The 27,786-nt window shown below is 39.6% G+C and overlaps 1 protein-coding gene across 1 annotated transcript; it reads left to right on the top strand.

Moving 5' to 3' along the window:
- On the top strand, positions 1 to 27,786 carry UBXN2B (UBX domain protein 2B). The gene is made up of 8 exons (XM_065903206.1): positions 1 to 115; positions 6,761 to 6,864; positions 14,200 to 14,350; positions 15,137 to 15,220; positions 16,526 to 16,635; positions 18,984 to 19,121; positions 22,279 to 22,440; positions 23,551 to 27,786. Exons 1-8 carry the CDS (start codon positions 32 to 34, stop codon positions 23,711 to 23,713), a joined length of 996 nt encoding a protein of 331 aa, XP_065759278.1. The 5' UTR covers positions 1 to 31; the 3' UTR covers positions 23,714 to 27,786.

The following is a 27,786-nucleotide window of genomic DNA, read 5'->3' as shown; positions in this document are numbered from 1 at the left end:
TCGGCGGCGGCGGCGCTAGGAGCGGTGAAAGATGGCGGAGGGCGGCGGCGGAGAAGCGGGCGAGGAGGAGCTGAGGGCGGCGGGGCCGCGGCCCCCAAGCGCGCGGGACTTGCAGGTGCGGCGGGGGAATGTGTGGGGCCGTCCGGGTCGCGGCAGAGCTTCCTCAGACCCGCCCGGGGACCGAACTCGGACTCCGTGGGTCTCCCCCGGGGTGCACTCCGGGCAGGGGCGTCGGGAGAAACGAGTGTCGGCGCCCCGCGCTCTCGGGTGTCCTGGAGGCGTTTCCCCTCCACCCCTCTTGCCGTTTAAGAAGCAGCTGTTGATTCTGAATGGCTTCTTTGAGGGGCTAGTTGAATGCTTCACTGGTTGACGCTCCGGTCAGACTTCTGCAGAAGGAAGCGCTGAGGTGGCCGTGGGGAAGTCGAGTCACAAGGAAGCCGGTTTGGTCTTGTTTCTCTCGAATGCTGTTTCTGGCTTATTTAAATATAAAAATAGTTCCTTTTTATCAGAGAGCTTTTCCCTTTCAGAGTGAACTAAAAAAGTATTTCATCCTACGGCTCGCACCATAGTCGTAACTGCTATAGTCTAGAAAACGTTGCACGTAAGAAACAGGGATGTAAAACTTTGTAATGCTACAGGACATTGACATTAATTGCCTCAGTATCAGCGCCCCGAATCTTGCTTTGCCAGGTGCTTCACGCTACTCATTTTAGGGTTTTTTGTGGTTTTTTTTTTTAACTATCCCTTTGTAAAATGATTGATAACATTCAAAAAGTAAAGATCTGTGTGTGCTCAGTCGCTCAGTCGTGGTTTGCGACCCTATGGACTATAGCCCGGCTCCTCTGTCCATGGGATTCTCCAGGCAAGAATGCTGGAATGGATTGCCATTTCCTTCTCCAGGGGATCTTCCCAACCCAGGGATAGAACAACCATCTCCTTCATTGGCAAGTGGATTCTTTACCACTGAGACGGCTGGGAAACCCCAAACGCCTATAGGGACTATAGTTAACATGAATGTCACTCCATCTGCAAGGCTTGGTAGAAAAGGTCTATTATAATTTTTATCGTCACACCTTCATTCTGCTTCTTTGAACGAATGTATAATGACCGTATGCCCTGTATGCTCTATAACATACTACTAAGCTCTGGGAATGCAAAGATAAATAGTACATCAAATCCACAGTTGGTGCTGGGACACTGGAAGTGCCTAGAAGCGTGAAAGGCATTTCTACCCATTGTTTGCCAAAATAAGATACATATGTATTTAACATAAAATTTTTAAGATGGAGGATGATTGAGTGCCAAGATAAGCAGTGCATACAGTGATGAATTTGAAGAATGGAGTGATCAGTGTCAGCTTAGGAAAGGAACTCAATGTATTGATAAAATATTTGCAGTGTTTATGACTCAATTTAGTAGTAGTAAGCAGAATCGAGGAGTAGGAAGGTTTCATCTACCTCATCTTGTCTGTTAAAGACCAGCATCACTAAGAGGCAACATGTGCTGTTGGCGGGAAAGTGGTGTTTCTGGTCAGAACAACTTCGGCTTGCTTCTTGACCTTGCCACTTAGTGGTTTCCTGAGTATAGGAGAAATGTCCTAACTTCTCTGATCCTGTGTCTTTATTCATAAACTGGGGGTTATGTTGATCACAGGTGTCAAGGATGAAATAAAGGAATGTCTATAAAGTGCCTCTTCAGTCTGGTATTACCCTGTCTCAGACTTGCTTACTAAATATTTGGTTCTTTTTCCCTTAAAGGAGAAAAATACTATAACTTTCACTGGTTAGTCCATCTAATGCTATTAAGTTAAAACTATGTGACCTAATATCCTTAGTCTAATTTAAATCTGTTTCTTATTATGTGAAAAATGAGAACAGCTTGATTAATAATCACCTGATACTTGTCAAATTTAGACTGAGTTCACTGGATTAAGATATGATTACTTGTTGGAGATGTTGTAGATGTCGCTAATTGTGAGAATGCCTTCCCACCATAAATTAGAAAATAAGCTTTTTTTTTCCCAGTCTCCTATCTACTTTTTGGTAGGTAGATAATTGATTTTTTTATGAATGTGATTTGGTATTTCAAATACATTAAGTATTAATAATGTTTCTTTTAGAATTTAATAAGAATGGGAAGAATTTGCAAAGAAACCCCAGAACAACCAAAGTAATGACATATGAAGAAATAGTGTGTGTATTAAAAGAATTGGATAATGTTCTTCTTCTCAGCTGGTTTCTTGGATAGTAAATATTTTTGGATTATCTTTTATTGTTTAATCTAGCTGTGCTTATTTTAAGTGTTACCCAGTTAGTTCAGTTTTCAGTAGATACTTCTTACTTTCCCGACAACTTGCTCTAAGAGTCTTTTACAGTATTATTGAGGAGAAGGGTGATGTGTTACTAATTGGAACAAGCAGAAGTACCGCTTAATGCCTATTTCTTAGCTGCCGTGCAGAGTAGCGTTTGTCAGCCTCTAAATAGGAGAGATTTCCTCATTTACCACACCAGGAAAGATGGATGGTTGTCCCCCAAAAGCCTCCCAGCACAGTGAGCCTCTGACTCTCTAAAAGCAGAAATTTCCTGTGGGTCCCACATTGAGAGTAGATTTTATCTCCCTTCCTCCTCCAGAATTGGGAATATTTAAGGCGGAAGCTTGGGACAGGAGTGTTGGTGACAGTATGTAGGTACTCAGTCGTGTCCAACTCTTCGAGAGCCCATAGACTGCAGCCCACCAGGCTTCTCTGTCCATGGGATTCTCCGGGCAAGAATACTGCAGTGGGTTGCCATTTCCTACTGCAGGGGATCTTCCCCACCCAGAGATCTAACCCGCGTCTCTTCTGTCTCCTGCACTGGCAGGTGGGTTCTTTTCCTCTGCACCACCTGGGAAGCCCCTGTTACTTAAATACATAACACTTGTTCAGTCACTCGGTTGTGTCCAACTCTTTGTGACCCCATGGACCACAGCACGCCAGGCTTCCCTGTCCTTCACCAACTCCTGGAGCTTACGCAAGCTCATGTGCATTGAGTCGGTGGTGCCATCCAACCATCTCATCCTCTATTGTCCCTTTCTCCTCCTGCCGTCCATCTTCCCAGCATCAGGGTCTTTTCCAATGAGTCGGCTCTTTGCATCAGGTGGTCAAAGTATTGGAGTTTCAGCTTTAGCATCAGTCCTTCCAATGCGTATTCAGGGTTGATTTCCTTTAGGATTTACTGGTTGGATCTCCTTGCTGTCCAAGGGACTCTCAAGAGTCTTCTGCAACACCACATTTCAAAAGCATCAATTCTTTGGCACTCAGCCTTCTTTATGGTCCAACTCTCACATCCATACATGACTACTGGAAAAACCATAGCTTTAACTATTCAGATCCTTGTTAGCAAAGTAATGACAAAGTGACAGTACTCACCCCCAAAACCTCAATGTTCATTAGTAGTTCTGAACATCTTCAGAGCCCTTTATCTCTTGTCCTGCCCTTCCCTCTATCCACACACATGGAGTTAACAGATTAGGTACACTCTGTTCCAGGTTTCCTCCAGAATGGTATCAAAAGAAAAAGATTTCTGTTTTTATTTCTTTATTTCCATATAGGTTGGAGTTTGGGAGAAATTGGGGTACTTAAGTACTTACCAGGGTTTGGAATAGGCTTTGAGTGGGGCAGAGAAGAGAGTTCCATCAGTGAGAAAAGAGTCATCTGCGACCTTCATCCACTTGGTGTCAGTGTCCCTTATCCTTGGTTCTCAGCTTTCACGTGCACCAGAGTCGCTTGAAAGGTTTGCTTGAGCACGGGTTCCTGAGCCCCACCCTGAGTTTCTGATTCTTTCGGTCCAGGGCAGGGCTTGAGCACCTGCGTTTTAAAGGGCCCCCGGGTGATGCTGATGTTGCTCTTCTAGATTTAAGTCTGGTAAATCTTCCCAGGTGGCTCAGGGGTAAAGAATCTGCCTGCCAGTGCAGGAGATGCAGGTTCAGCCCCTGGGTTGGGAAGATCCCCTGGTGGAGGACATGGCAACCCACTCCAGTATTCTTGCCTGGAAAATCCCATGGACAGAGGAGCCTGGCAGGCTGAGGTCCACCGGGTCACAAAGAACAGGACTGAGGGACTAAACAATAACATTATACCTTCTGGCAGTTGTCTCTCTAAGACTGGGAGTTCCAGTACTTTCAGTCTTTTGCTATGTTGTTGATATTCTTACCCACAGTTTCAGGTCCTTTTCACACATTCGTTACATTTCCACTTCTGGAGAAAAAGTTATCAGTGCTTACATACTTTATTCTCTCTGGGTAATTGGAATATCACATAATTTAGTTGTTTAGCTCATGGAAATCTGTCCTGATAATTCACAGTGCATAATTATTTCACAATGCATATATTTTTATCCCTTTATCTGGCTGAGATTTTTCTGTCATTTTCTACTGGTTTTAACCAGTACATCAGTTTATTTTCTCTTCAGATGTGGTGTCATTTGCTATGTCAAATAGCATTAATTAGCTAATGAATTTATACCATGTGATGCTATAGGGACATCATGGATCCTGGCATTAATTCCCTTTAAATATCATTCATTTTCTTCTAAGTTAATGATGTCCAACAATGGCAAGGACCTTTCAGCTAGTTGGACTCCCTGGTCTGATGTAATTTTCTCCATATTCCTATTTTATTAATATATGTTCCACATTTCATGGAGTCAGAAGGCATTGTTTGCATTATTCATTTATTTTATAGATTATTTGATTGACAGGGTTTGTTCAAATCTTCAAGCAAAAAACAAGGTACAAAACTATAGGAAATTTTAAATTTGCCAAAAAGTTAATTCAGATTTTTCCATAACAGCTTATGAAAAAAAACCAAGCAAACTTTTGGCCAACTCAGTATCTCAGTTTTTAAATCTGTAGCATAATTTATCTACCCATGTCTCTCTATGATTCCTGTTGTGTTGTAGTCTACATAATTTAACAAAAATATTTTGGGTGCCTGTCCAGTTCTGCATTAGAAACAATTTGAGATGCCTAAATTATAGTAGGGGGGATAAAATAGTAAGAAAAGTATACAAGTGATAAGAATGTAATATTTAATATGTGTCAATAGTAGAATGCCATATGTTATAAGGATTTAGAAAAGATATATCACTTTAGTTAAGAAAACTAGAAAAGGCTTTGTAAAGGATGGCTATAATAGACCTTTGACAAACAGGTACCATTTCCATTGATGGAGGAATAGCATAAAAATAATTCATAGAACAATATTATCATCTCATGAGGAAATCCATAAAGGAATATGGTTTTGAAGAAAATTTTTGAAGGTAAAAATTTCTGAAAACCTTGGTTCCAGGTAATTAGAGTGTCTGTCTCTGTCCATCTCTCTCATTTATTTTTTGTGCATGGTGGAGGTGGTTGGTTTCTTTCTCCCTTTTGGAGAAGATATAGTAGGAAAAGATCATAGAAGATGTATAGATAATAAATACTGCAGGAAGAAAGATCTTGGGGAAAATGAAACAGTGATAGAAATTATTGTTGAGCAGTTTCTAATACTACCTTCTGGGAATGGAGCATTTGCCTTGTGCTTCACATACATTATGTAATCCCTTTATTGTGGACATTAGAAGATGAGGGAACTAAAGCTCAGAGAAGTTAAATAATTTGCTTAAGCTCATACAGTAAAAACCTAAGTTAGGATTTTAATAAGAGTCTTTTAGGCTATACTACACTTTTATAAGTAAGGTTTCCTGCAAAATTAACATGATAGAAATATGAAAGTTGACATATATGTATGGAGTGGTGGTCAAAAGTTAGGTGGGAAAAATAAAGCCTTTCAGTTTTGTTTTCTTGTTTCTTGCATATTTTAAAGGTTGATTAATAGAACCTTCAGAAAATTTAACTTTGCCCCAGTTCCCTATTTTTCTTTTCCTACTGAGGACAGAATCCCTGGAAATTGTTTCATATTTCTCCTGTTTCTAGGAGTACTTCATCTGAGTTTTGCAGGAGAGCTGTTTCTTGGTTTTTTTAATTTTCCAAAGATTAAGGTCATGCCAGTTTTAATTGAATAGCCACAAGGGCCATTAAGGAAAGTCTTTGAGTTGGCCAAGATGTCAAAAGTGGGAACAATTTAACTTATACAATAATGAAATATTTTGATAATTTCTTTAAATTCCAGTTTCAAAAAGTATGCTTTGTTGATTTCATTTTGAAGACGATATTCAGCCATATATCTATAAAGCATAATTTGGTAATACTGCTTTCTAACAGTTATATAAACTCTATATATATATATTTCATTGTCTTTTATTTTTTAGAAGCTTTTTTCCTAAACTGTAGAAGTTTATATGTCTGGTAAACTTTTAAATAATTTTGAAATTGTTTTATGTATTCAGATTTTGAAACTTGAAGAATGAAATGAAATATTTTTATGGGATCTAATGAGAGCAAGCTGACATGAGTGTAAAAGATCTTCAAGTATTTTTAAAATAATTATAGGTCCAACTTTGAAAATAATCTGTTACCAAATTGTTTTTGAAACTGTTGAATAGTTCATTGAAAGTAATTAAGCTATTATTGTAACTTTAATTTATGCTACTATGTGTGACATTTTAGTGAGAGTTGCAGTGGTTTTATTTTGGAAGGAAGTCATCTTCTGAAATAGCAGCCTTCATTTTTCATTAAAAATCTTGACTACTCAATTACAAGTTAATTTTCTACTCCTAACTTTTTGTATGGAGAGTTTATTTCTAGTGTTTTTATACTTTATAACAAATCTGTTGTTCTGTAGTTGGCCTTGGCAGAATTATATGAAGATGAAGTGAAGTGCAAAGCTTCCAAATCTGATAGACCTAAAGCTACAGCCTTTAAAGGCCCACAGACAACACCTCAAAGGTAAGTTTTGTTTTGTTTTTCAAACTTGTATCCCTTTTTAGTTCACTAATCCCACATTATTTTAAATGGCCTTGGGAATTTTTTAACTATAATTTCTTAAATATTTTTAGATACTATTTCTGAAACTATAATAGAAAGCGAGAAGAAAATTGTGGGAAAATTGTCTTAAATACTTAATGTTTTTATAGACATCTCATAGCATAATATACTGAGTAGTATTTTTCTTCGGTACTATGGTTCTATTTTGAGTCATAGGACTCATTGAGGATCTCATAAAAGCTACACCCTCTTTCCCCTAGAACAACATTTATGTACAGCTTTGTCAGTCATTTTTAAAGGTTTATGTGTTTCTTAAAGCCCAGGCTTGGAACCCCTCTATGTGTTTTGTTCTCCATTTAAGAATCTGTGACTTCAGTACTCTGTCTTTCCTTCCATTGGATGATGACACATCTAATAGTGATAGATAGTATTTGCTGTTGTTAAAATCCCTGAACTATAAAAAGAACCAACAGTGAAGATTTAAGAGATGGAAACCAGGTATATTTTATTGTCATGAGTTTTCTTATTTCCATGTGTATGTTCATTAATGTCTTTTTAGTACACAAATCTCATTACTAGGGAGAAACTTGAATTTCCTCATTACATCTCATTCTCAGAAAGTCTTTTACTTTTCCAGAAGTTGAAAAATTCACTGGAAATCACTTTTTTTGTTTGTCACTATTCTGCCTTCCTTCTTCCTGTAGGGGAGATAAAATGACCTATCTTTCCTTCCAGACCTGAATGGAAAGAATAACACTTAGAATTTATAATTTTCACCCCAACTTTTTATTTTGCAATTTTTCAAATACATAGATAATCAAAAGATTAGGGTAATGAACATATGCTGTGTCTGCTCCAATATTCACCGGTTGTTTATATGCTGTAGCAGTTCATTGGTGCACACACACTCTGTTACTCAACCACTTGAAAATAAATTGCAGCCGTGATAGCAGTTCATCCCTAGAGGCTGCAGTCCGCACCCAATAAGATGCAAACACTCCTTGATAACGTCTCACACCTTAGAAAATGAGTGCTAACTGCATGTTATTTGATACATAGTCCATAATCAGGTACTCTCTCTTAGAGGCTTTGAGGATTTAGGAACCATACATTTCACTGATGATGCCTGTTTTAAATCTGAATCCAGAGCATTCTTCCTACCTTTCCATTGTCTGCTTTTAGCTCATCTGTTTAATCTAAAGCTTATTACGTTAACATTGAAGAGCTGGGCCCAGATGTCTTGTAAAGTGTCCCACATTCAAGGTCACTGTTTCCTCACAATTAGATTCTCTTTAAACATGCTTGTCAAGAGTTTCTTGTTAAACATGCTTGTCAAGAGAACTACTTAGTGATATTTTCTGCTGTATATTATGTTACACCAGGAGCCATATGGTTTCAGGTTCCCCCACTCTTGGTGCCCTGTTCACTCCGTTAGGGTGCTGACTGCCACCATCACTCCACCAGAAGGTACAGTCTTTCCTTTATTGTCTGCAGATTGGTCATCTTGGCATAGTCTGAATATCCTTCCCTTTCACTTTAGTTTATCTGATACACACACAGATATATATATTATATATGTATGTATGTATATATATGTGTAATATATATTATATATACACAGACATTTATGTAATATGTATGTATTATACACAGGCATTTATATAATATATATGTGTTATATGTAGACATTTATATGTGTTATGTATACGCATTTATATAATACATATGTATTATATGTACACAGACATATATATATTTTAACTGCTTCCTTAATTTTTACAGTCTCTGAAACTTTGAAAGTGCTTAAAATATTAATGTACCAAAATTTTACTCATGAGTTATTTGACCATTCTTCCCCAATTTGAACCAGTTTTTGAATGACTTGATTTGCTGGTATAAAAAATCAAAATATTTGACTTCTTAAAATAAGATTACTACATTAATCTTTTCCTTAAAGATTCAAATATAATCCTTAAAATATTTCAGTGAATCATTTTTTATTTTATGCTGATACAATGTTGCCATTAATGTTTACAATTTGATAATGCAATTTTTAAGGACTTAGTGCCTCAGATATGATTTCTAGAATTACTTACATGTCCAAAAGGAGGAGCTGTGTTAAATATATTGAGGCTTATGCTATGTTTGATCCACTTAAAATACAATTGTGAACCAAATTATTGGCCATCTTTTCTTTTTGCTAAGTGTAATATTTTTTTAATAGAAAGTATGCAGTTCTGTTGGCTTCACATTTGGCAGTGACACCTGCCTGATTTCATTGCCTGTCTGCTGCTTTGTCTGGTACAGAAATGGTCCACTTACTTCATGGTCCACCTTCTTGGGCAACTTTAAATATCAAAATATTCATCTGTTCATTGTTGTTTTAAGCCAGTTTGTTTTCAGTGTGACCATCATGTGAAGTTTCTGTAGTCTAGACATAACTTGATCTGTTTTAAACAAAAGGAGGGACAGGATCTATAGAAAAGTTCACAGAAGATAGCCTGACACCTGCTTTTACATATTCATCCACAAAAGGTTCTCTGTCACAAATAGGACTTTAAAAATGTAACTCTTCTTCTTCAAAAATATAAGAACTTAAAAAAATGTTCCCTGCAAGTCATTAGATCCTAGTATGATTTTACTAATTTAGTTAGACAGGTGTTCACAATATCTGGCACAGTGTGGGTACCTGGCTGGGCCTTTAAAGATGACTAGAAGACAAGGGCAGAAAAAGCCTAGAAGGAAAAGGTAATAGAAGTGACAGGATGGAGCTGAAGAGGAGCAGCAGAACTTTGGTAGCCTCGTGGCCGGTGAAGATGGACAGGCGGGGTGCTACCAAGGCCTACTTCAAGGATGTGGGGCCTCAGTGTGCATCCAGAGAACCTACTGGGAAGGGCCTCGAGCTTGCTTTAATGCTTTGCTCTTCAGTTCAGTTCAGTCGCTCAGTCGTGTCCAACTCTTTGCAACCCCATGTACTGTAGCACGCCAGGCTTCCCTGTCCATCACCAACTCCCAGAGCTTGTTCAAACTCATGTCCATCTAGCCAGTGATGCCATCCAACCATCTCATCCTCTGTCATCCCTTTCTTCTCCTGCCTTCAGTCTTTCCCAGCATCAGGGTCTTTTTCCAGTGAGCCAGTTCTTCGCATCAGATGGCCAAAGTACTGGAGTTTCAACTTCAGCATCAGTCCTTCCGATGAATATTCAGGACTGATTTCCTTTAGGATTGACTGGTTTGATCTCGCTGTCCAAGAGACTCTCAAGAGTCTTCTCCAACACCACAGTTCAAAAGCATCAATTCTTTGGTGCTCAGTTTTCTTTTTGGTCCAACTCTCACATCCATATGTGACTGCTGGAAAAACCACAACTTTGACTATACAGACCTTTCTTGGTAAAGTAATGTCTCTGCTTTTTAAATATGCTGTCTATGTTGGTCATAGCTTTTCTTCCAAGGAGCAAGTGTCTTTTAATTTCATGGCTGCAGTCACCAACTGCAGTGATTTTGGAGTGCAAGAAATTAAAGTCTATCACTGTTTTCACTGTTGCCCCATCTATTTGCAATGAAGTGATGGGAGCAGATGCCATGATCTTAGTTTTTTGAATGTTAAGTTTTAAGCCAGCATTTTCACGCTCCTCTTTCACTTTTCATCAAGAGACTCTTTAGTTCTTCTTTGCTTTCTGCCATAAGAGTGGTGTCATCTCATATCTGAGGTTATTGATATTTCTCCCAGCAATCCTGCTTATAGCTTGTGCTCTATCCAGCCCAGCATTTTGCTAGCTGTACGCTGCATATAAGTTAAATAAGCAAGGTGACAATATACAACCCCGACGTACTCCTTTCCCAATTTGGAACCAGTTATTGTTCCAAGTCCAGTTTTAACTGTTGCTTCTTGACCTGCATACAGATTTCTCAGGAGGCAGTAGGGTGACCTGGTGTTTCCATCTCTTTAAGGATTTTCCACAGTTTGTTGTGATCCACACAGTTAAAAACTTTAGTGTAGTCAGTGAAGCAGAAGTAGATGTTCTTCTGAAATTTTCTTGCTTTTTCTGTGATCCATTGGATTTGGCAGTTTGATCTCTGGTTCCTCTGCCTTTTCTAAATCCAACTTGAAGATCTGGAAGTTCTTGGTTCACATACTGTTGAAGCCTCGCTTGGAGAATCTTGAGCATTACTTTGCTAGCATGTGAGATGAGTGCAATTGTGTGGTAATTTGAACATTATTTGGCATTGCCTTTCTTTGGGATTGGAATGAAAACTGACTTTTCTGGTTTTCATTTGCTGGACAACTTTGCTCTTACTGCCTGGAAATTCTTAACACATTTTGAACAAGGAGACTCCCACTTTCATTTTGGTGCTGGGCCCACAAATTACATGTCCAGTCCTGGATGCAGCCACAGCACAGCCAACCTGGAAGGCCAGGTAAAGCTGTGCTTATGTGGAAAGGGGAAAGCCAGTATATGGTTTTACTGTAAATTTTACAATAAAAATTATAGTGATAAAAACTGTTTCTAGTCATAGACGCACCTCAGTTGTTTTTCTCCTCTCTGTTCTAATAAGATTTTGGCAGTGGACAAGTCTTTTAATTCCCTAAACTTCAGTATTTCTTATTTGTAAAATGGAGTTAATACCATTTTTATGAGGATTTAATGAGCACTTGATAAATGTTAGTTATTATAGTACCTTTAGAAAAATAGGACTGGCAGGACCATTTAAAATAAAGAATAATGGGGAAAACAGGATAAGAAGACATCAAGAAAAAAACAACTGCAGTAATCCAAATTTATGCTGGTAAAATTTAGGACTAGGATTAGGGTGGTGTCAGTGGAATGGAGGAGAAAGGGTGACATTGGTGTGGATACTTTCAAAAGAATTTATTGTAGAAACATGATGATGTGGAATAGAAATGTGATGACATGGAAAAGAGAGTAAGAGAGTGGGAGAGAACTCTGAAAAGTTCTTAATCCTAGTACCTAAGGAAAATGTGATCATTCATGGGAAGAGATAAACTGGATTCAAGTAGGTGCTTTTCAGTTCAGCAGTGGACCATAAGAAAGAGGCTCTAAAAACCTATATTTGAGAGTCATCTCTACGGAGGAAATTGTTATCTCTGGGCAGGGACAAACGATGATCAGATGAGTTGAAATAGAGCAAGAGATAAGTAAGTATATAGGCATACTTATGAAAGAGGCGAAAGATGGATTGTGGATCTAAATATAAAAGGGAAACAATAAAATTTCTAGAAGAAAATAGACCTCGAGGCAGGCAGAGATTTCTTACACCGGTAATAAAAATTCAGAGACCGTAAAGAAGTTAGTAAATCTTTCCCTGTGCCCGGTTTTTCCTGTAAGGTCTTTCTCAGCGAGACTGAGAGGAAGGAGCTTTGTGACTGGGCTGTTGAGATCAGGGACCCGGGACAACAGCGAGAGCCTGCTGCAGAAGCTCCCCACTCCCTCCCCTTCCCTCCCTCCCCCTTTCCTTCTCATACTGCCATTTAAGGCATATCTGTCAGGCTCTTTCTTGCCCTGTTTTTCAGTCGCCGTGTCCGACTCTTTGCAGCCCCATCAGCTGCAGCATGCAAGGCCTCCCTGACCTTCACCATCTACCGGAGTCTGCTCAAACTCATATCCATTGATTTGGTGATGCCATCCAACCATCTCATCCTTTGTCACCCCCTTCTCCTCCTGCCTTCAGTCTCTCCCAGCATTTTCCAATGAGTCAGCTGTTCACATCCGATGGCCAAAGTATTTGAGCTTCAGCATCAGTTCTTCCAATGAGTATTCAGGGTTGATTTCCTTTAGGGTTGACTGGTTTGATCTCCTTGCTGTCCAGCGGACTCTCAAGAGTCTTCTCCAGCACTGTAGTTTGAAAGTATCAATTCTTTGGCACTCAGCATTCTTTATAGCTCTCACATCCCTACATGACTACTGGCTTCTTGCACTGACCCGTCTTAAAGCCAGCCATGGCAGTGCGTGGCCTTGCTTTGTTGCACGGGGACCTCTGAGGGTCAGCTTGGCAGGAGGGCTTCGGTTGGCTCCTGTTCTGGGTAAACTTGGGCCTTACGTCCCTCCCCAGGGCACTAGGAGCTTGGAGTGCGCCCAGCTGCCCCAGCTGTGAACCAGCCTTGTTAGTTCGGGTCTGCTGGTGTCCACTGTTCTCCTCTTGGATCTTTCCTTCATGGACAGTGAGTTGAGAGTAGAGCTTCCCTTCCTTTTCCTGTTTCATTTTGCATGTACTCATTTGGAGAAAGCCTTGAAGGTGATTCTGTTCCTGGTCTTCAGTGCTGATAGAATTTTCCCCCTCTGTTTCATTTTCTGAGTCAGAGTTCAGTGTAAATGGGGAACTGGACTGGAGGGTGTGGGTAGTTCAGGAAGTGAGCTTTGATTTTCATCTTATTCTGAAAGTCGCCATGTTTATATTTCACTGGTTATATTTTCTGACATTCTTGGTTGGAAGAAACCTTGAAAGATAAAATAGTGTGCTAATTTATGTGAAGGAAGCTTTTATGAGGAGATTGAAAAGAGAGGAGAAATGATTCACTGCATAGTTAACACATTGAGAAAATTGTGGTCTGAATTATTTACCTTTAACATAGTGACAAAGTGTGAAAGTGTTAGTCATTCAGTCATGTCCGACTCTTTGTGACCCCATGGACTGTAGCTCACCAGGTGCCTCTTTCCATGGAATTCTCCAGGCAAGAACACTGGAGTGGGTTGCCATGCCCTTCTTCAGGGATCTAACCCAGGCTTCCTGCATTGCAAGCAGATTCTTTATCATCTGAGCCACCAAGGAAACCCTGTAACACAGGGAAATTACAACCTTTAACATGAGGTGGAGGTTAATTTTTCAGTCAGAGCTCTCTGAGGAATAAGGTATGTTTAGGCCTGTGAATTTAGATGTTCACATTGTCTAAATCTAGAGGGCTCTTCACTAACCAAGTCCTGTGAAATGTGGGTTCCTCTGGGGAAGAGACTCAGCTTCTGGCTGTGGGCAGTGCTTTCCCAGGATCACACCGTAGATCAGCAGTCGCAGAGCGGGAGGGAGGAAGAAGCAAGCTAGTTCTCAGGTGGGATGCTGAGCCTGCTACCAGCATTTCCGCAAACTCCATGAGAAAGTAGATGAATGAACTCTTTACTTCTTAATTCCTCGATCCTGACTTTAAAATTAAGTACTTCCACAAAAGCCATAGAAATGGCTCTTTTTAAGTAAAAGTCATTTCCTAAAACTGTGTAGTCTTTTGCTTTAAAGTAGTTTATGCTTACATTCTGTTTTTATTCATGAACTTTACAATATTTAAAGGTTCTATTCAAGTGAACATGAATGCAGTGGATTACATATAGTTCAACCTTCAACTGGGAAAATTGTGAATGAACTTTTCAGAGAGGCAAGGGAACACGGGGCTGTCCCTCTGAATGAAGCCACAAGAGCCTCGGGTGATGACAAATCTAAGGTAAGGGCTGAGGCTTTAAAACTAAATATGCTATCAGGATACTTGATCTGCTGTAGATTTTTATATTATTTGCAAACACTATTTCTATGTGTATTTCTGTTTCAGATATTTCCATTATTTTTCAAAGTCTGTAATCTATTAATCAAAAGTTAAAGCAGTTTCTTAACATTTCTGTGAATGTGGTGATTAAAACCCATATATGAGATGAATAATAATTAAAAGGAATGGCGTTTTTACTTCATAAGCTACCTCACCTGAAAAATAGAAGAGCTTGTAATTAGTGTAACAAAATAAAAAGTGCAGTTCAGTTGATTCGTTATAGTTGAATCAAAGCTGCTTATAAAATAAGTATGGAGCTTTTCTTCAGGGTAATTTATACTCACTTTATTAAATTCTTCCTTTCTCTATGAAGCTCTTAATGCTTTGTCAAATATGATTCAAGAATTATAATTTTATTGTAAGACGTTATAAAATATTAATGGTGAGTTTTAAAAGTCTGTTTCTACTTAAAAATATTATTTCAGTGTATGAATATATTTCCTAATTTAAGATTGGCATAAGTTATTTCAGCTTCTGAGTCACTAATGTTTTTATGGGAAGAAAGCAATTTACTAGAGTATACATCTCTATAACATAGAACGTTTATTTTAATGTAAAAATTTCCTGGAAAGTATAAACCAGTGTGGCTAATTATAATTGATCTAGTTTTAAAATATGTATCATACATTATCATACATTTTGCTTTAATAAGACTGAATTTTTAACCCACTTGCTGTGTGCTTTTAGTCTTTTACAGGTGGAGGATACAGATTGGGTAATTCCTTTTATAAGCAATCTGAATACATCTATGGAGAAAATCAGTTGCAAGATGTAGGTACAATAATAAAAATGAGAAATTGTCCATTTTTGCCACTAGTTACTACTGTTTGTTATAAAATTAAAAATTGAAAACCTCTTTTTCTGTTATTTTTTGAAGTATTGATTAAAAAGACTAATGTGTAAGTTTTCAGATTCAAATTTTGTGTCTTGTATCTCAAGTGTGCCTTGCACTTAGAGATATATAGCCATTTGTGAAAGAATGTATCATTCACTGTCAAAATGAGTTACGTAAATGTCATAATAATTATTATAAATGGCATACCATCATGGTATAGAATTAGCTGAGTTATATACATAGAAACATTGGGCTTCCCAAGTGGCCCAAGTCATAACAACCACCTGCCAGTACAGGAGATACAAGAGACGTGGGTTCCATCCCTGGATTGGGAAGATCCCCTGGAGACGGAAATGGCAGTCCACTCCAGTGTTGTTGCCTAGAGAATCCCATGGACAGAGGAACCTGGCAGGCTACATACAGTCCACATGGTCAGAAAGAGTTGGACACAACACACATGCACAAACATAGAAATGCCTAAAGTCAATCTTTGTTTTTGCTTTTTGAAATTTTGGAGTTAACCATCTCATTTTCAACATGATGAATAGTTTTACTTTGGAGGGTCACTGGAGATTCCACTGTGCTCCCTGACTTGAAGCAGAGAAGAATATGAGTACAGATGAAGGGGAAGAGTGGATGTGGAGTGGCAGTGGCTTCTCTCACAACTTTGGTCTTCTCAGTGAATTAGAAATAATTGTGCTGCAAGGCCAGGCTCCACCAGTGGCACCTTTGATATTTTAGCCATTGTCAGTTTGTTAAGCCAAATACAAATCTCAGGAAACACGCGCATTTCCATTTATGTCCTCATTTGACCTGAATAAAATAAAGGATAGTACCAGAAGCTATGTATGTTTTTTAAATATTTGGTTGTTTTTTGTTGTTGTTTTTATTTTTGGCTGTACTGGTCTTCATTTCTGTAGTTGAAGCGAATGGGGCTACTCTCTAGTTGCAGTGTTCAGGCTTCTCATTGCAGTGGATTCTCTTGTTGTGGAGCACAGTCTTTAGAGCTTGGACTTGGTAGTTGTGTCACATGGACTTAATTGCCCCACAGCACGTGGGATCTTAGCTCCCCAACCAGGGATCGAACCCATTTCCTCGGCATTGGCAGGCAGATTCTTAACCACTGGACCACCAGGGAAGTATGTACTTCATACTGTAAATAAGTAGTAAATAACATGTTTGAAAATTAAAATTGTTTAATACAGACGCATTCTTGTATTTCTTTTTTCTATGCTCGAAAGGTTCAGATTTTGCTTAAACTGTGGAGCAATGGTTTCAGCTTGGATGATGGAGAATTGAGACCTTACAGTGACCCAACAAATGCCCAGTTTTTGGAGTCTGTTAAAAGAGGGTAAGATATGTGTTACTTAGATTTTGTCTGTTACTGAGGGTAGAAGTTTTTTGTTTGTTTGTTTTTTTAAACAGGCCACCAGTCAGCAGTGCTCCACAGGTTTTTAAGAGTGAAATACGGGAATATATTCTGTAAGTGGTTGCTTCGGGGAAGGGTATTTTTAAGTATATAAAGGACACATTTCTATCTGTAAGTCACTGGTTCTTAACTTGGTGGGGGGAGCAGTAGACGTTGGTTCCTTTTAAAATCTGATGAAGCTATGGTCCCAGTTCTGAGAAGCAGCATCATGGTGTCATAAATTTGTGAATTGATCAGTAGGTGTCTGCCCATCTGCTAAGCCACTGTCCTGCTTACTGTTGACAGGGTGACTCACTGCATGTATGCCTGAAAGCTGCTTATATTAGAAATCTTTTTAAATGGCATTACTGCTGGCAGAAGAATTCAGAAGGTTAGTTTGAAGTTAAAATTTTTGAAACCAAATTTACAGTGCCCTGACCCATCTAAAGAATGTTGTAACTCACCAGCCCTTGTGGCTGAAGGACAAGGACTTGAGTGATTTTGCTACAAGAGCTGTTTATTTTTCACTAGCTGATAAGTGATCATCCCTAAGTAGGAATGCAACGAAAGAAAGACATCAGGCTGGTTATGAGCTGGGAAATGTGAGTAGCAGTGAAGGGCCCAGAACAATCCAGGAATTGAAGGTGGGGCTTTTCCAGGCAGTGAAATTTATCCTAGCAGAGTGGTAGGAGGGGAGTGGAGGTGGAACTCTGAAGGAAAGGCATTTTAGGACATTAATTTGCTTGGATTTTGAAGTTGAATTCTCTCAGATAATATCAGAATACCGAAAAAGGTTCCATAAAACATGCAGTAATTTGTAAGGAAGTCGTTGAGAAAGGTGGGAGGCTGTTCCGGCAGGCGGTGTGTGCTGGTGGTAAATGCAAGGTCAAGAGGTGAGGTCAGGGCCACGGGCTTGGGAGTTTGCAGAGTCAGTGAGCAGACTGGGAGCAGCTGGGGCCGGGGAGAGTGCTCTTCTGCCTGGTGCAGATCACCAGGACTGTTGAAATAACGCTTACTTCAGGATGGGAGAAGGAAAGACCATGTCGGTGATGAGTGTGCTGTCATAAAGATCCAAACTAATTTATTATTAAATGAAAATACTCCATGAACTTTGTAGGCTAACGTTCAGTCTTGGAATACCAAGGGAATGTTTTAATTTGAGCCACACCGTATCCTCAAGTTCAAATTATGATCAAGAACAATTTTAGAAAAGGTGCCTTGAAAAAAAATGATTGATGGTCAGATAGTGTTTGTCAGCTATATAATCATTACCCCCTGCTTTATGACATATTTTGTAACACCATCTTCACTATCCTCAAGGAAGTGTTTATAGATAAAATAATCAGTCTATGCATATTATGTTTATAAGTTTCATGTAACATTTATCTTAAATATGGTGAAAAAGTAAAGGAAGGTAATTTATCATGAAATTACACATATTTCATAACATAACCAAAATATAACAAGGTAGATAGCTTGGTTCCCAGGTAGCTCAGTGGTGAAGAATCCACTTGTCAATACAGGAGACTCGGGTTAGATTCCTGGGTTGGGAAGATCCCTTGGAGAAGGAAATGGCAACCGACTCTAGTATTTTTGCCTGGAAAATCCCATGGACACAGGAGCCAGGTGAGCTACAGTCTATGGGGTTTCAAAGAGTTGGATATGATTGAGGAGCTGAGCACGCATACACACAGACTGCACACCTGTTTGCAGCCTCGTACTTATCATGTAGATATGACAAATGAGAATAATGGAGTAGTGAGGTGTGTGAAGTTAGCAACTTAATTACTATACATATACTATAGTATATGTGTGTACTCTATACTATACTATATACTATACTACGCTATACTATACTAGACTAGACTTGACTAAGTTCCAGACAAAACAAAGTACAATCTTTCTTTGGTTCATGTGGCAGGTGAGTTCCTGAAAAGTTCAAAGCATATTAATACGATACAAAAAAAACAACAGTTGCCTACAGGAGGGTGGCACACACGAATCAGACGATAATCAAAACCACCCCTGTCAAACTTCCAGCCTTACACCAGGGTGTTAGAAAGAAATACTGCATTACCTGTTAGGTCCTCATGGGGATTTTCTGTTGCTTACTGAGGTATAAATGCCATCCCACAGTTTAGTGCTCTAACTGTCAGAAGCACTCCCACCAACAGGATACAGGTTTTCTTTTCTCTACATCCTTGCCAGCACTTGTTATTTGTGCTCTGTTTGATGAACGCCATTCTGACAGATGTGCGGTCATATCTCATTGTGGGTTTTCTTTTTTTAAGAGAGATTCCCCTGGAGCTTCAGCGACTGGTTCATGGAGGACACTTGAATTTGGACATGGAGGACCATCAGGATCAAGAATACGTAAAGCCTCGGTTGAGGTTCAAGGCTTTTAGTGGAGAAGGACAGAAACTTGGAAGGTAAAATCATAAAGTGAGAAAGACACTTGTCTTTGTTCAACATGAATTTTCTTTGAGAATGAGAGCAAAATAACCTAGAGAGTAAAAACTAAGATAAGAATTGTGAAGACTCCTCGCTGATGGAATCAGATGTGCAATTCTGGTGATAGTGTTAGTAGGTAATGTTATACTTAGACAACAGATCTTTGCATATCCCTGACTCTGTCAGCACCTTTACAGACATGAACCCATTTCATCTTCACAGCAGCTCCTTGACATAGCGCCTCTCACCACTCCATTTGCAGGTGTAGTAGTTCTTCCAGAGTAGTTAAGCCAGGAAGTGGTTAGAGCGTGAGGTTCACACCAGGCACTCTGTCTCCAGAGTGCATGATTTTTACCACTGTGCCATCCTGCCTGTTTATGATTATGATTATGTGGGTTCACAGGGGGAAATTATTGATTAGATAAAACAGTGAATATCTTAGATCATAGTTTTAAGCATCTCTCTGCTGTAAGAATAAGCTCTTAACAGCCAAAGCAATATCCTTAAGTTGGTTATTTTCAATATATTTTAAGCAGCCAAACTCTTTCTTCAGGTTATGGAAACTCTGATTGCAGAAAGAGGGGATTGCCTTAGAAATCTCCAGACAGTGAACCCCAGGAATTTGCTGAGCACAATTTAGAAACCAGTGAGTGTGGCATGGTGTATGATGAACTCCTTCATAGGTAGCCATGACTGGACTCTTTATAAACATAATAATGTGTGCCAGTAAACGTGACCTTCCACTGTCCACGCGTCGTTGCAGGTGGTATGTTGAGTTGGGCCTTGGCTATGTCGCCACCACGCCCTCTAGGGTGCCCTGTGTTCCTGTTCAGGTGCCTCCTTCCTTTCCAAGTTCTTCTCAGTTGCCTTGTACACAGTGGTTCTCTCTTCCCGTTTCGTTTCTCAGCACAGGGAAGAACTCAGTGTCAGTTCCTTATACCTGTCTTTCACTGTTATTCCATGTAATTTCACTTTGACACACACACACATCATACTAAGAAATGCATGAAAGCTTTTCTTAGAGTTCCCACCCTGCACTTTTTTCTCGTGTTTTGGGAAGTAGCTTAGCTGGTCTGAATCTTTCTAAACAGAAAGCATTAAGGCACAGAAGGAGCAGTGCGAGGCAGCTTGGCATCATGGAGTGAAGCCCAGACCCGTCTGCCCGCAGGGTGACAGGCACCTTTTCCTCCCCTGGTTGTTGTTAGGACAGTAGTTAAAACATTAGCCAACTATATAGAAGCACTGACGTGCTTACAGATCTAATTAATTTCATCTTTGCAATAGTGCAGCTGTCTCTGTTTTACAACTGAGGGAACTTGGGCACAGAGAGGTGAAGCATCTTGCCGCCGGTCACATGTCTGACGAGTGGCAAAATCAGCCCTGGAGTCAGGCTCCTGGATCCATGCTGTGAGCCACGGCGCCTCCCTCACTCCAGAAATTGAATGTGCTACTGGTGGTGAAGACAGCATGGAGACCTGGGAATAGGGACGCGGAGGGAGAGGGAAGAAGCCCCTTGGTTCATTGCCTCCCGTCCTCCTGTGGGCACAGTAACCCACCTTGGTGGTATAGCTCTTTCAACCCTGAATTACAAACTTGACAGGAAATTCCTTAATACTACCTGAGTAGTGACTGCAAATCATCATTTTCTCCTTTTCCATATCTTTATCACATACATTCTGAAATCGGTTCTGTAATATGTGTCAGGAGGTAGCTAAGGAAAGGCAAACTGTAGCAGAAAGTGCCAATTACTTGTCCCACTTGGATGTATAGGTTGAGAAAACTTTTGGGTGGGAAGAAGAGCCATAATGATCTCGATCTGTACTAGAATAAAGCACAAATGTTCACGGGGCCTCTATACTAACAGATATATGGGTTTTTGTTTTTTTTTTTCCTTCCAAAAGTAAGATAGGGACCCATCTAAGTCTCAATATTTGAAAGAATAAACATCAAGATTGTCAAAAGATCCCTTAAAAGATAACTGAGATAAGACTAAGATGTGATGTCTTTAACGAACTTGGCTGCTTTTGTTTTAATTGCTTAACTAAAAGAGCACTCTGTTTTTGACGTTCACTCTCAGCTTACAATTACGGGTCATCCTGCTAGCATTAGAAGGCACTGTGGTCACTTGTAACCATGGTCCACTGGTAAGAGATCATATCACACAAGGCTCATTATATACTCATCACCATATATTAAGTTGATAAAGTAAGATCTTTAGTTAAAGTTTCAATAACAAACTCTCAAAAATTAATAGAAAGAATATACAGAGAAGGAGAATTATATAGTAGACCTGAAAAGCACTATCACCCAACTCAATGTAATTAAGTTTTATACAGTTTTCATATAACAGTAGGATACAAATTTTATTCAGGTTCCCCATAGACTGTAAACTAGGAGACATTGGAACATATCCAGGGGTATGAAACAAGATGCAAAAATTTCATGGTCTAAAGGTATTGAAATCATACAGAGTCTGTTTACTGTCATCACCATATATTAAATTTCTCATTACTTCTTTTTTGTAAAACAGTAACTACTTAAATAAGATTTTTAAAGTAGTATCAACTAAGTTTAAATTAATAGCTTAGTATTGATGATATGTACACATATAGCTGATACCTCTTGAAACACTGTTTCAATCACTGTATTACTAGAACAGACTTTCATTACATTATTATTTCCATTTTATAAATGATAGAACTGGGATTCATAAGAGATTAATTTACATACTCAAGCTCACACAAATTGACAAAGCTGGGATCTGAAATCTGTCTGTGCTCATGGTCAGTCTTGGACATAAACTCCAAGTTGCTTGGGTTTCTGACTAAAGACTATTGTGCCCAACAGTCTCATGGAATTTCAAAGAGATGAAGGAGGAAGAAATCCAGAGTTAGGCTTTCAAAAGAAGTTGGATAAACTAAATTAGAATTGTAGGACCCAGAATAATTTTAATAAAAGAGTTTGCAAGAGAAATAGGATATCCCAAAGGAAGCTCTGTTCTTGCTGGTGCAGATGTGAGGGCAGGATGCCTAGAGAGTCAGCTGTAGGTCTGAGTGGTGCTTCTACTGTCTACAGTGTGTCGTGCGTCTTACGTGTTCATATTTATGTTCTAACTCTTTAATTATTCTTTCGTAGCCTCACACCTGAAATAGTCAGTACACCTTCCTCCCCAGAAGAGGAGGAGAAGTCACTATTCAGTGCAGTGGTTCTTATTGACGATTCCATGCCAACCACCAAAATCCAGATCAGGTTAGCAGACGGGAGCCGTTTGATACAGAGATTCAACAGTACACACAGGTAAGCTCAGGGTGACTTATCTTTGTAAATCTGGGTGCAGCTTGAATCAGGAAAATTATGAAATTGCTTAGGTTTACTTTTGAAGTAAGTTTTTGACAGAAGAACTTGAAATAAGTCAAACAATTAGTACTTAACATCCTCTATAAACTGTCCAAATACTAATGCAGATGCAGATACCACTTAGAAATAAAGAAAATTGTTAAAAGCTGTCATTTTGCGCTGTTGCTAAAACCAGGAAAAGTTTAATCAGATTTGATTTACTTTAGTAAAACCTTATTTGGACTTTACTTCTTTAAAAATTTATGATAACCCTGATTGGAAGTGAAAGTCGCAGTCGTGTCAGATTCTTTAAGACCCATTGACTATACTAAAGTCCATGGACTTTTCCAGGCCAGAATGCTGGAGTGGATAACCTTTCCCTTCTCCAGGGGATCTTGCCAGCCTAGGGATCAAATCCATGTCTCCTGCATTGCAGGCGGATTCTTTACCAACTGAGCTATCAGGGAAGCCCTAACCCTGTAGGATTAATAATCTACATAGAGATTTGTAGTGTAAATAAAGTTTAATTGTGCTGTTATCAAGTATTTCAAATAAACAGTTTTAAATGTCATTTTAGCATTCATTTGTTATGCTATTTTTATTGTTCACTGTGTCCCACTAAGAGATACATTTATGATCTTAGTTGAGTTACTGTGTCTACATGAAAGTAATTTTTTTTAACACTTTTCTTAGGTACAGACTCATGTTGACATAGGCTCATCTGAGGTAACTTTTTCTGGATCATGTGCTACTAAGATATTTTATACTCTGAAAAAATCAGCCCTGTAGTTCAGTGTAGTTGCATTGTTGATGTTTCTTTGAAAGAACGACTCACCTGGAGATTGTGTGTATTTACAGTGAAAGTAACTGTTATGTACTCTCCAGAGTTAATCCTCACATTTTACCTGAAAGTCAAGATAAATCCATCCATTGAAATTAAAGAAGGTTGTAGCACATTTAAATAAGGATTAGACTGTGTGATTTATTTTAATTATTATCTAATCTTAGCTAAAAAGCTTAAATGACAATAAAACTTTCATATCACAAATTATTTTCATCTTATTTCTTCAGGATCCTGGATGTCCGGGACTTTATCGTGCAGTCTCGTCCTGAATTTGCAACTCTTGACTTTATTCTCGTGACTTCGTTTCCAAACAAAGTGTTAACAGATGAAAGCCTGACACTTCAAGAAGCAGATATTCTTAACACTGTGATACTCCAGCAGCTAAAATGATACTGTCCTACCCATGCAGTAGCATGTAGGAACAGTAATGTGCCATATTAGTGAGGAAAATACTTAAGAGCGTAAAAAATTATTTTTATTATTTATACAGATAAATTTTGGTTTAATTCTTCAATCTTCCAGCTTTAGGATAGACAAATTTGGACTAGGAATAGATCTTAGGGTAACATATGTTTGAAGTTTTAGCCGAAAGGGCTGGCTTCCATTGATAGCTTTTAAAAATTCAGGCAAATCAATTTGATACATGCTCAGAGTTAATGTAACAGCACTTGTTTGCAGAGAAAATGAACAAAATCCCATTTTTGACAAATGCATTTGGTAAAATTTGCACTAAAGTTTCTCCATGCTGCATTGATCAGCAGCCATTAAGAAATCTTCTGATCAAACACTTTGAAATTTTTTCTGTAATGTATACTGGGAAGTGTGTCTGTATTCTGATATTTAAATACTTGGATCATATAATAGTCATTTCTCCTATTAAGATACAAAACTCCTTTTTACTTGCTGATTTAGCTATTTTAGTCATGTCAGAAAATAGAGTTTTGCTTTGTGTTTTATGACCATCATAAACCAGAAGCAAAGACAGAGGAGTGTGTTCAACTGCACTTTAAAGGAGAGTAACTACAGTCCCTGGCAGCGCCTGTCTTGATCACCCCCATTTATTCATTTAGCAAGTGTGTCTGGGGGACCCACTATGTAAACTAAACACTGTTGTAAGTGCTCAACCCAGAATGTATTGTACTGCAAGACCAAACAAGGGTAGAAATGAAAGTGTGAATTCCATCAGAGAGACTGAACTGGAAGAGTCACCAGCGTAAATGTCCGCGTTTCTGCTGGAGCCAGATGTTTGCTGAGTGACGGAAGGTGCAGCAGGAGTGAGAGAAAAGCTTATTCTTCTTCCCCAACACCATTTCACCTTTGGTCACCTCTCCCGGCTCATCTTTTATTGCTGCTGTAACAAATCACTACAGACATAGTGGCTCACAGTAGCCCAGGCTTCTTGTGCTTCTCTGGGTCTCACGTGGGCCTCGCTGGGCTACAGGCAGGTGTCAGCAGGGCACCGTTCCTCTTGGGAGGTTCTCGGGGAGATGTGTGTCCTTGCCTCACCAACTTCAAGCAGCCACCTGCATGCCTGGGCCTGTGACCCCCTCTCTGCGTCTCCCAAACCAGCAACACTATCCCTCTGACTCCTCTATCATCACATCTCTTGGAAGACAGCCGGGAAAGATTGTGTTTGTTGGGTCTACCAAGTGATCCTGGATACTCTCCCCACGTAAGGTCTGTTACTACGGACTGGATCCTTGAGGTCCCTTTGATCGTGAAAGGTGGTGGATCACAGGTTCCTTCCAGTGCACCAGGGCTCATCTCATGCCTCTTCAGCTGGCATCCATCCCTTCACTGTGGCCAAGCCCCTCATCTTGTCATCCTTACGGCCTCTGCCTCCAGCTTTGATTCTCATTTCTTCTAAGGGCCCTGGCGATTACATTTGCTTCACCTGGATACTCTAGGATAATCTCCTCACCCCAGATGTGTGACTTAACCCCGTCTGCAGAATCTCTTCTACTATATAGGCTGATAAATTCATTGGCTTCGGGATTAGAACATGAACATTTTGGGAGGTCATTCTGTCTACTGCAGTCCACTCCTGTCCCGAAGATCCACATTCCACCCTGAAAGGTGCTCAAGAGCTTCGACCCACTGCAGCACCAGCTTAAAAGTGCAAAGTTTTACCTGGATCTCATGAACTCAGATGTCCCAAATCTCATTTAAATCATGTAAACCAAGTATGAGTGAACATCTGGTATGAGTGATTCCTGGGACACAGTTTCTCTCCATCTGTGAACCTAGAAAACCAGTTATATAATCGCAACAGGCATAGAATAACTGTTAAAAACATTCCTGTTTAAGAAAATTAGAAAATGGGGTGAAACAGGAGCTGCCAGTGCCAAGCACTTTATATAAGTTCAGCCAACTACTCTCGGCTTGAAGGCCTGGAAACAGCCTTCTGTGACTCACAGCAGCCTTTCTAGGTGTGTGACTTTCTCTCAGAGACTTTTTTTTCCTTTCTCATGAAAGGTAGCAGGTGTTTGCAGCCAAGTAGTTCTATCAGCTTGTAATGTCTGTGTAATTGTAGGAGGCTCAACCATCTTTTTTCGTTTCATGTTGTCTCTGTCCCCTTTAAGAAAGGAATGTCTACTGATGGAACATTCTTGAGACGCCTGTGGATCTTCTGTGTATGTTATAGAGATTCACTCCATTAGACCACAGGCTCCTTCCAGAGGTTTCCTAGGTAACCCAGCTGTTTCTGGCTCTCTGTGACCTTCTCTATCTTTCTCAGGTATAAGCAGAAGGTAGTAGGCCATAGTCTTATCTCTCCCTAAAGTAGGCCTACTTGACAGTAAATCTTTGAATTTTAATATCTTTGCCACAAGCTAAAGCCTTCCAAGTCATCAAGTCCTTTTTCCTTTTTTTTTTTTAATAGTCCTTCCCTCAACTTATTTATTTTTTCTCACACTAGACTATAATCAGTAAAAAGAAAGCAGGCTGCCCCTGCCACACCACTTAGAAATCTCTTCAGCTGAGAGTCTTGAGTTTCTCTCACGCCCCTTTCTTTCTACACAGCTGCGGTCACAGTGCTAAGCTTCCTGCCACTGATTTGCTGGAATCTCTCTCCCTTCACTTTGCCTCAGCACAGGCCTCATTTCCTCTTGAACTTTTTAAAAGGTCCTTTTTTCCAGGAACCATGTCATCACAGCCACATAGCTGTTCTCTGCCACACCCCTCACCTCCTTGGAGCCCTCACTGCCACTCCCATCCATGGCCCCACTCCTTTGGCTCTCCGCCACACTCCTTTTAATTCTTCCACCCTCTTTCCAAGGCCACTCCTGCACTTCTGTGTCTTTGTTAACGGCAGCACTCACTTCTTGGTCTCTGGAAAACTGCACTCTGCCAGTTGACCAGAATGTGCCAGTAGGAGCTTTGGATGTCACGTTTCACTGGGGGCTCTTCAAGGAGCTGAATTTGCCTATGTGAGGCGGACAGTGGGAGGGCTCCCACACCCACCCACCTGCAAGTGTTGGCCTCACCACCGCAGAGAAAACTTGTGCTCAATGTTGTAAAAGAAGCATCATATTCCTGAGACTTCTCAGAATAGGAAGCTCTGTTCCTTCCCGCTGGTTGAAAACAACCTGGAGAATGCAGAAGTGACAGTTCAAAAAGTCAGTCTCCGTACAGGATTACCAGGTATAAGCTACGTTTTCAAGGAGCAGAGTCATATCCATATGGAAATAATCTCCTGAAACAGGTGAACATTTTAAATAAGGGCATTGCCCTGTTTGGGATTAACAAAATGGAGAAAACCTGTAAAATTATTTGAAGTTTTATTCTTGTAGTTCCTTTTTAATCAGGTGGAGTGCCTATAGATGCACATACATGAATGACTGCCGTTCTTGTATATAAGAGTTTTCCAAAATAGATTCTCGTTGGGAGGGAGAATTAAACAGCCAGAGGGATGAACATTACTTTCACGTGTTCTACGAAGTGTTTGATTCCTTCAGAGTTCTCCTGAATTCTTTTTACTGTTGCGGTCACTGTAACTTTTTAAAATTTATAATCCCATCAGAAGAGATTGTTACAATAAACAACCAACCATGTGTGACATCAGTTTTGCATGATGTGTGTAATCAAGAAAGTTTCAAGTGTGTGCTTACCAATAAAGAATGTTTTCACTGGAAGTCATTGAGAAGCCTTTTCACAATTTCCTTGATGTACAGTTTTGTTCAGGTGACTTAATGGAGTATTTTAAATGTCAGTAACGTTTCCCACATGCATCTCTTTGATGAGCAGGAGGTTCTGAGTTGTAGCAGTGTTATCTCTGTGTCCCATCACTGATTCAGTTTTCATTCCACCAAAAAAAAGTGCAGATTTTTCTTCACTTTCACCACAGTGGACCTCTGAAAACATTGTCATGATATGTGTTGTTGATAAAGTACCTCAGGATTTCTCCTTAAGAGTTTTTGTCCCTGGCCAGTGATGCAAATAAATGTGTCCAATGTTGTCATAAA

The sequence above is a fragment of the Muntiacus reevesi genome, chromosome 12 (assembly GCF_963930625.1).
Source record: "Muntiacus reevesi chromosome 12, mMunRee1.1, whole genome shotgun sequence".
Taxonomy (NCBI): domain Eukaryota; kingdom Metazoa; phylum Chordata; class Mammalia; order Artiodactyla; family Cervidae; genus Muntiacus; species Muntiacus reevesi.
The sequence above is the reverse complement of the archived record's forward strand: the minus strand, read 5'-3'. Positions and strand labels throughout refer to the sequence as shown.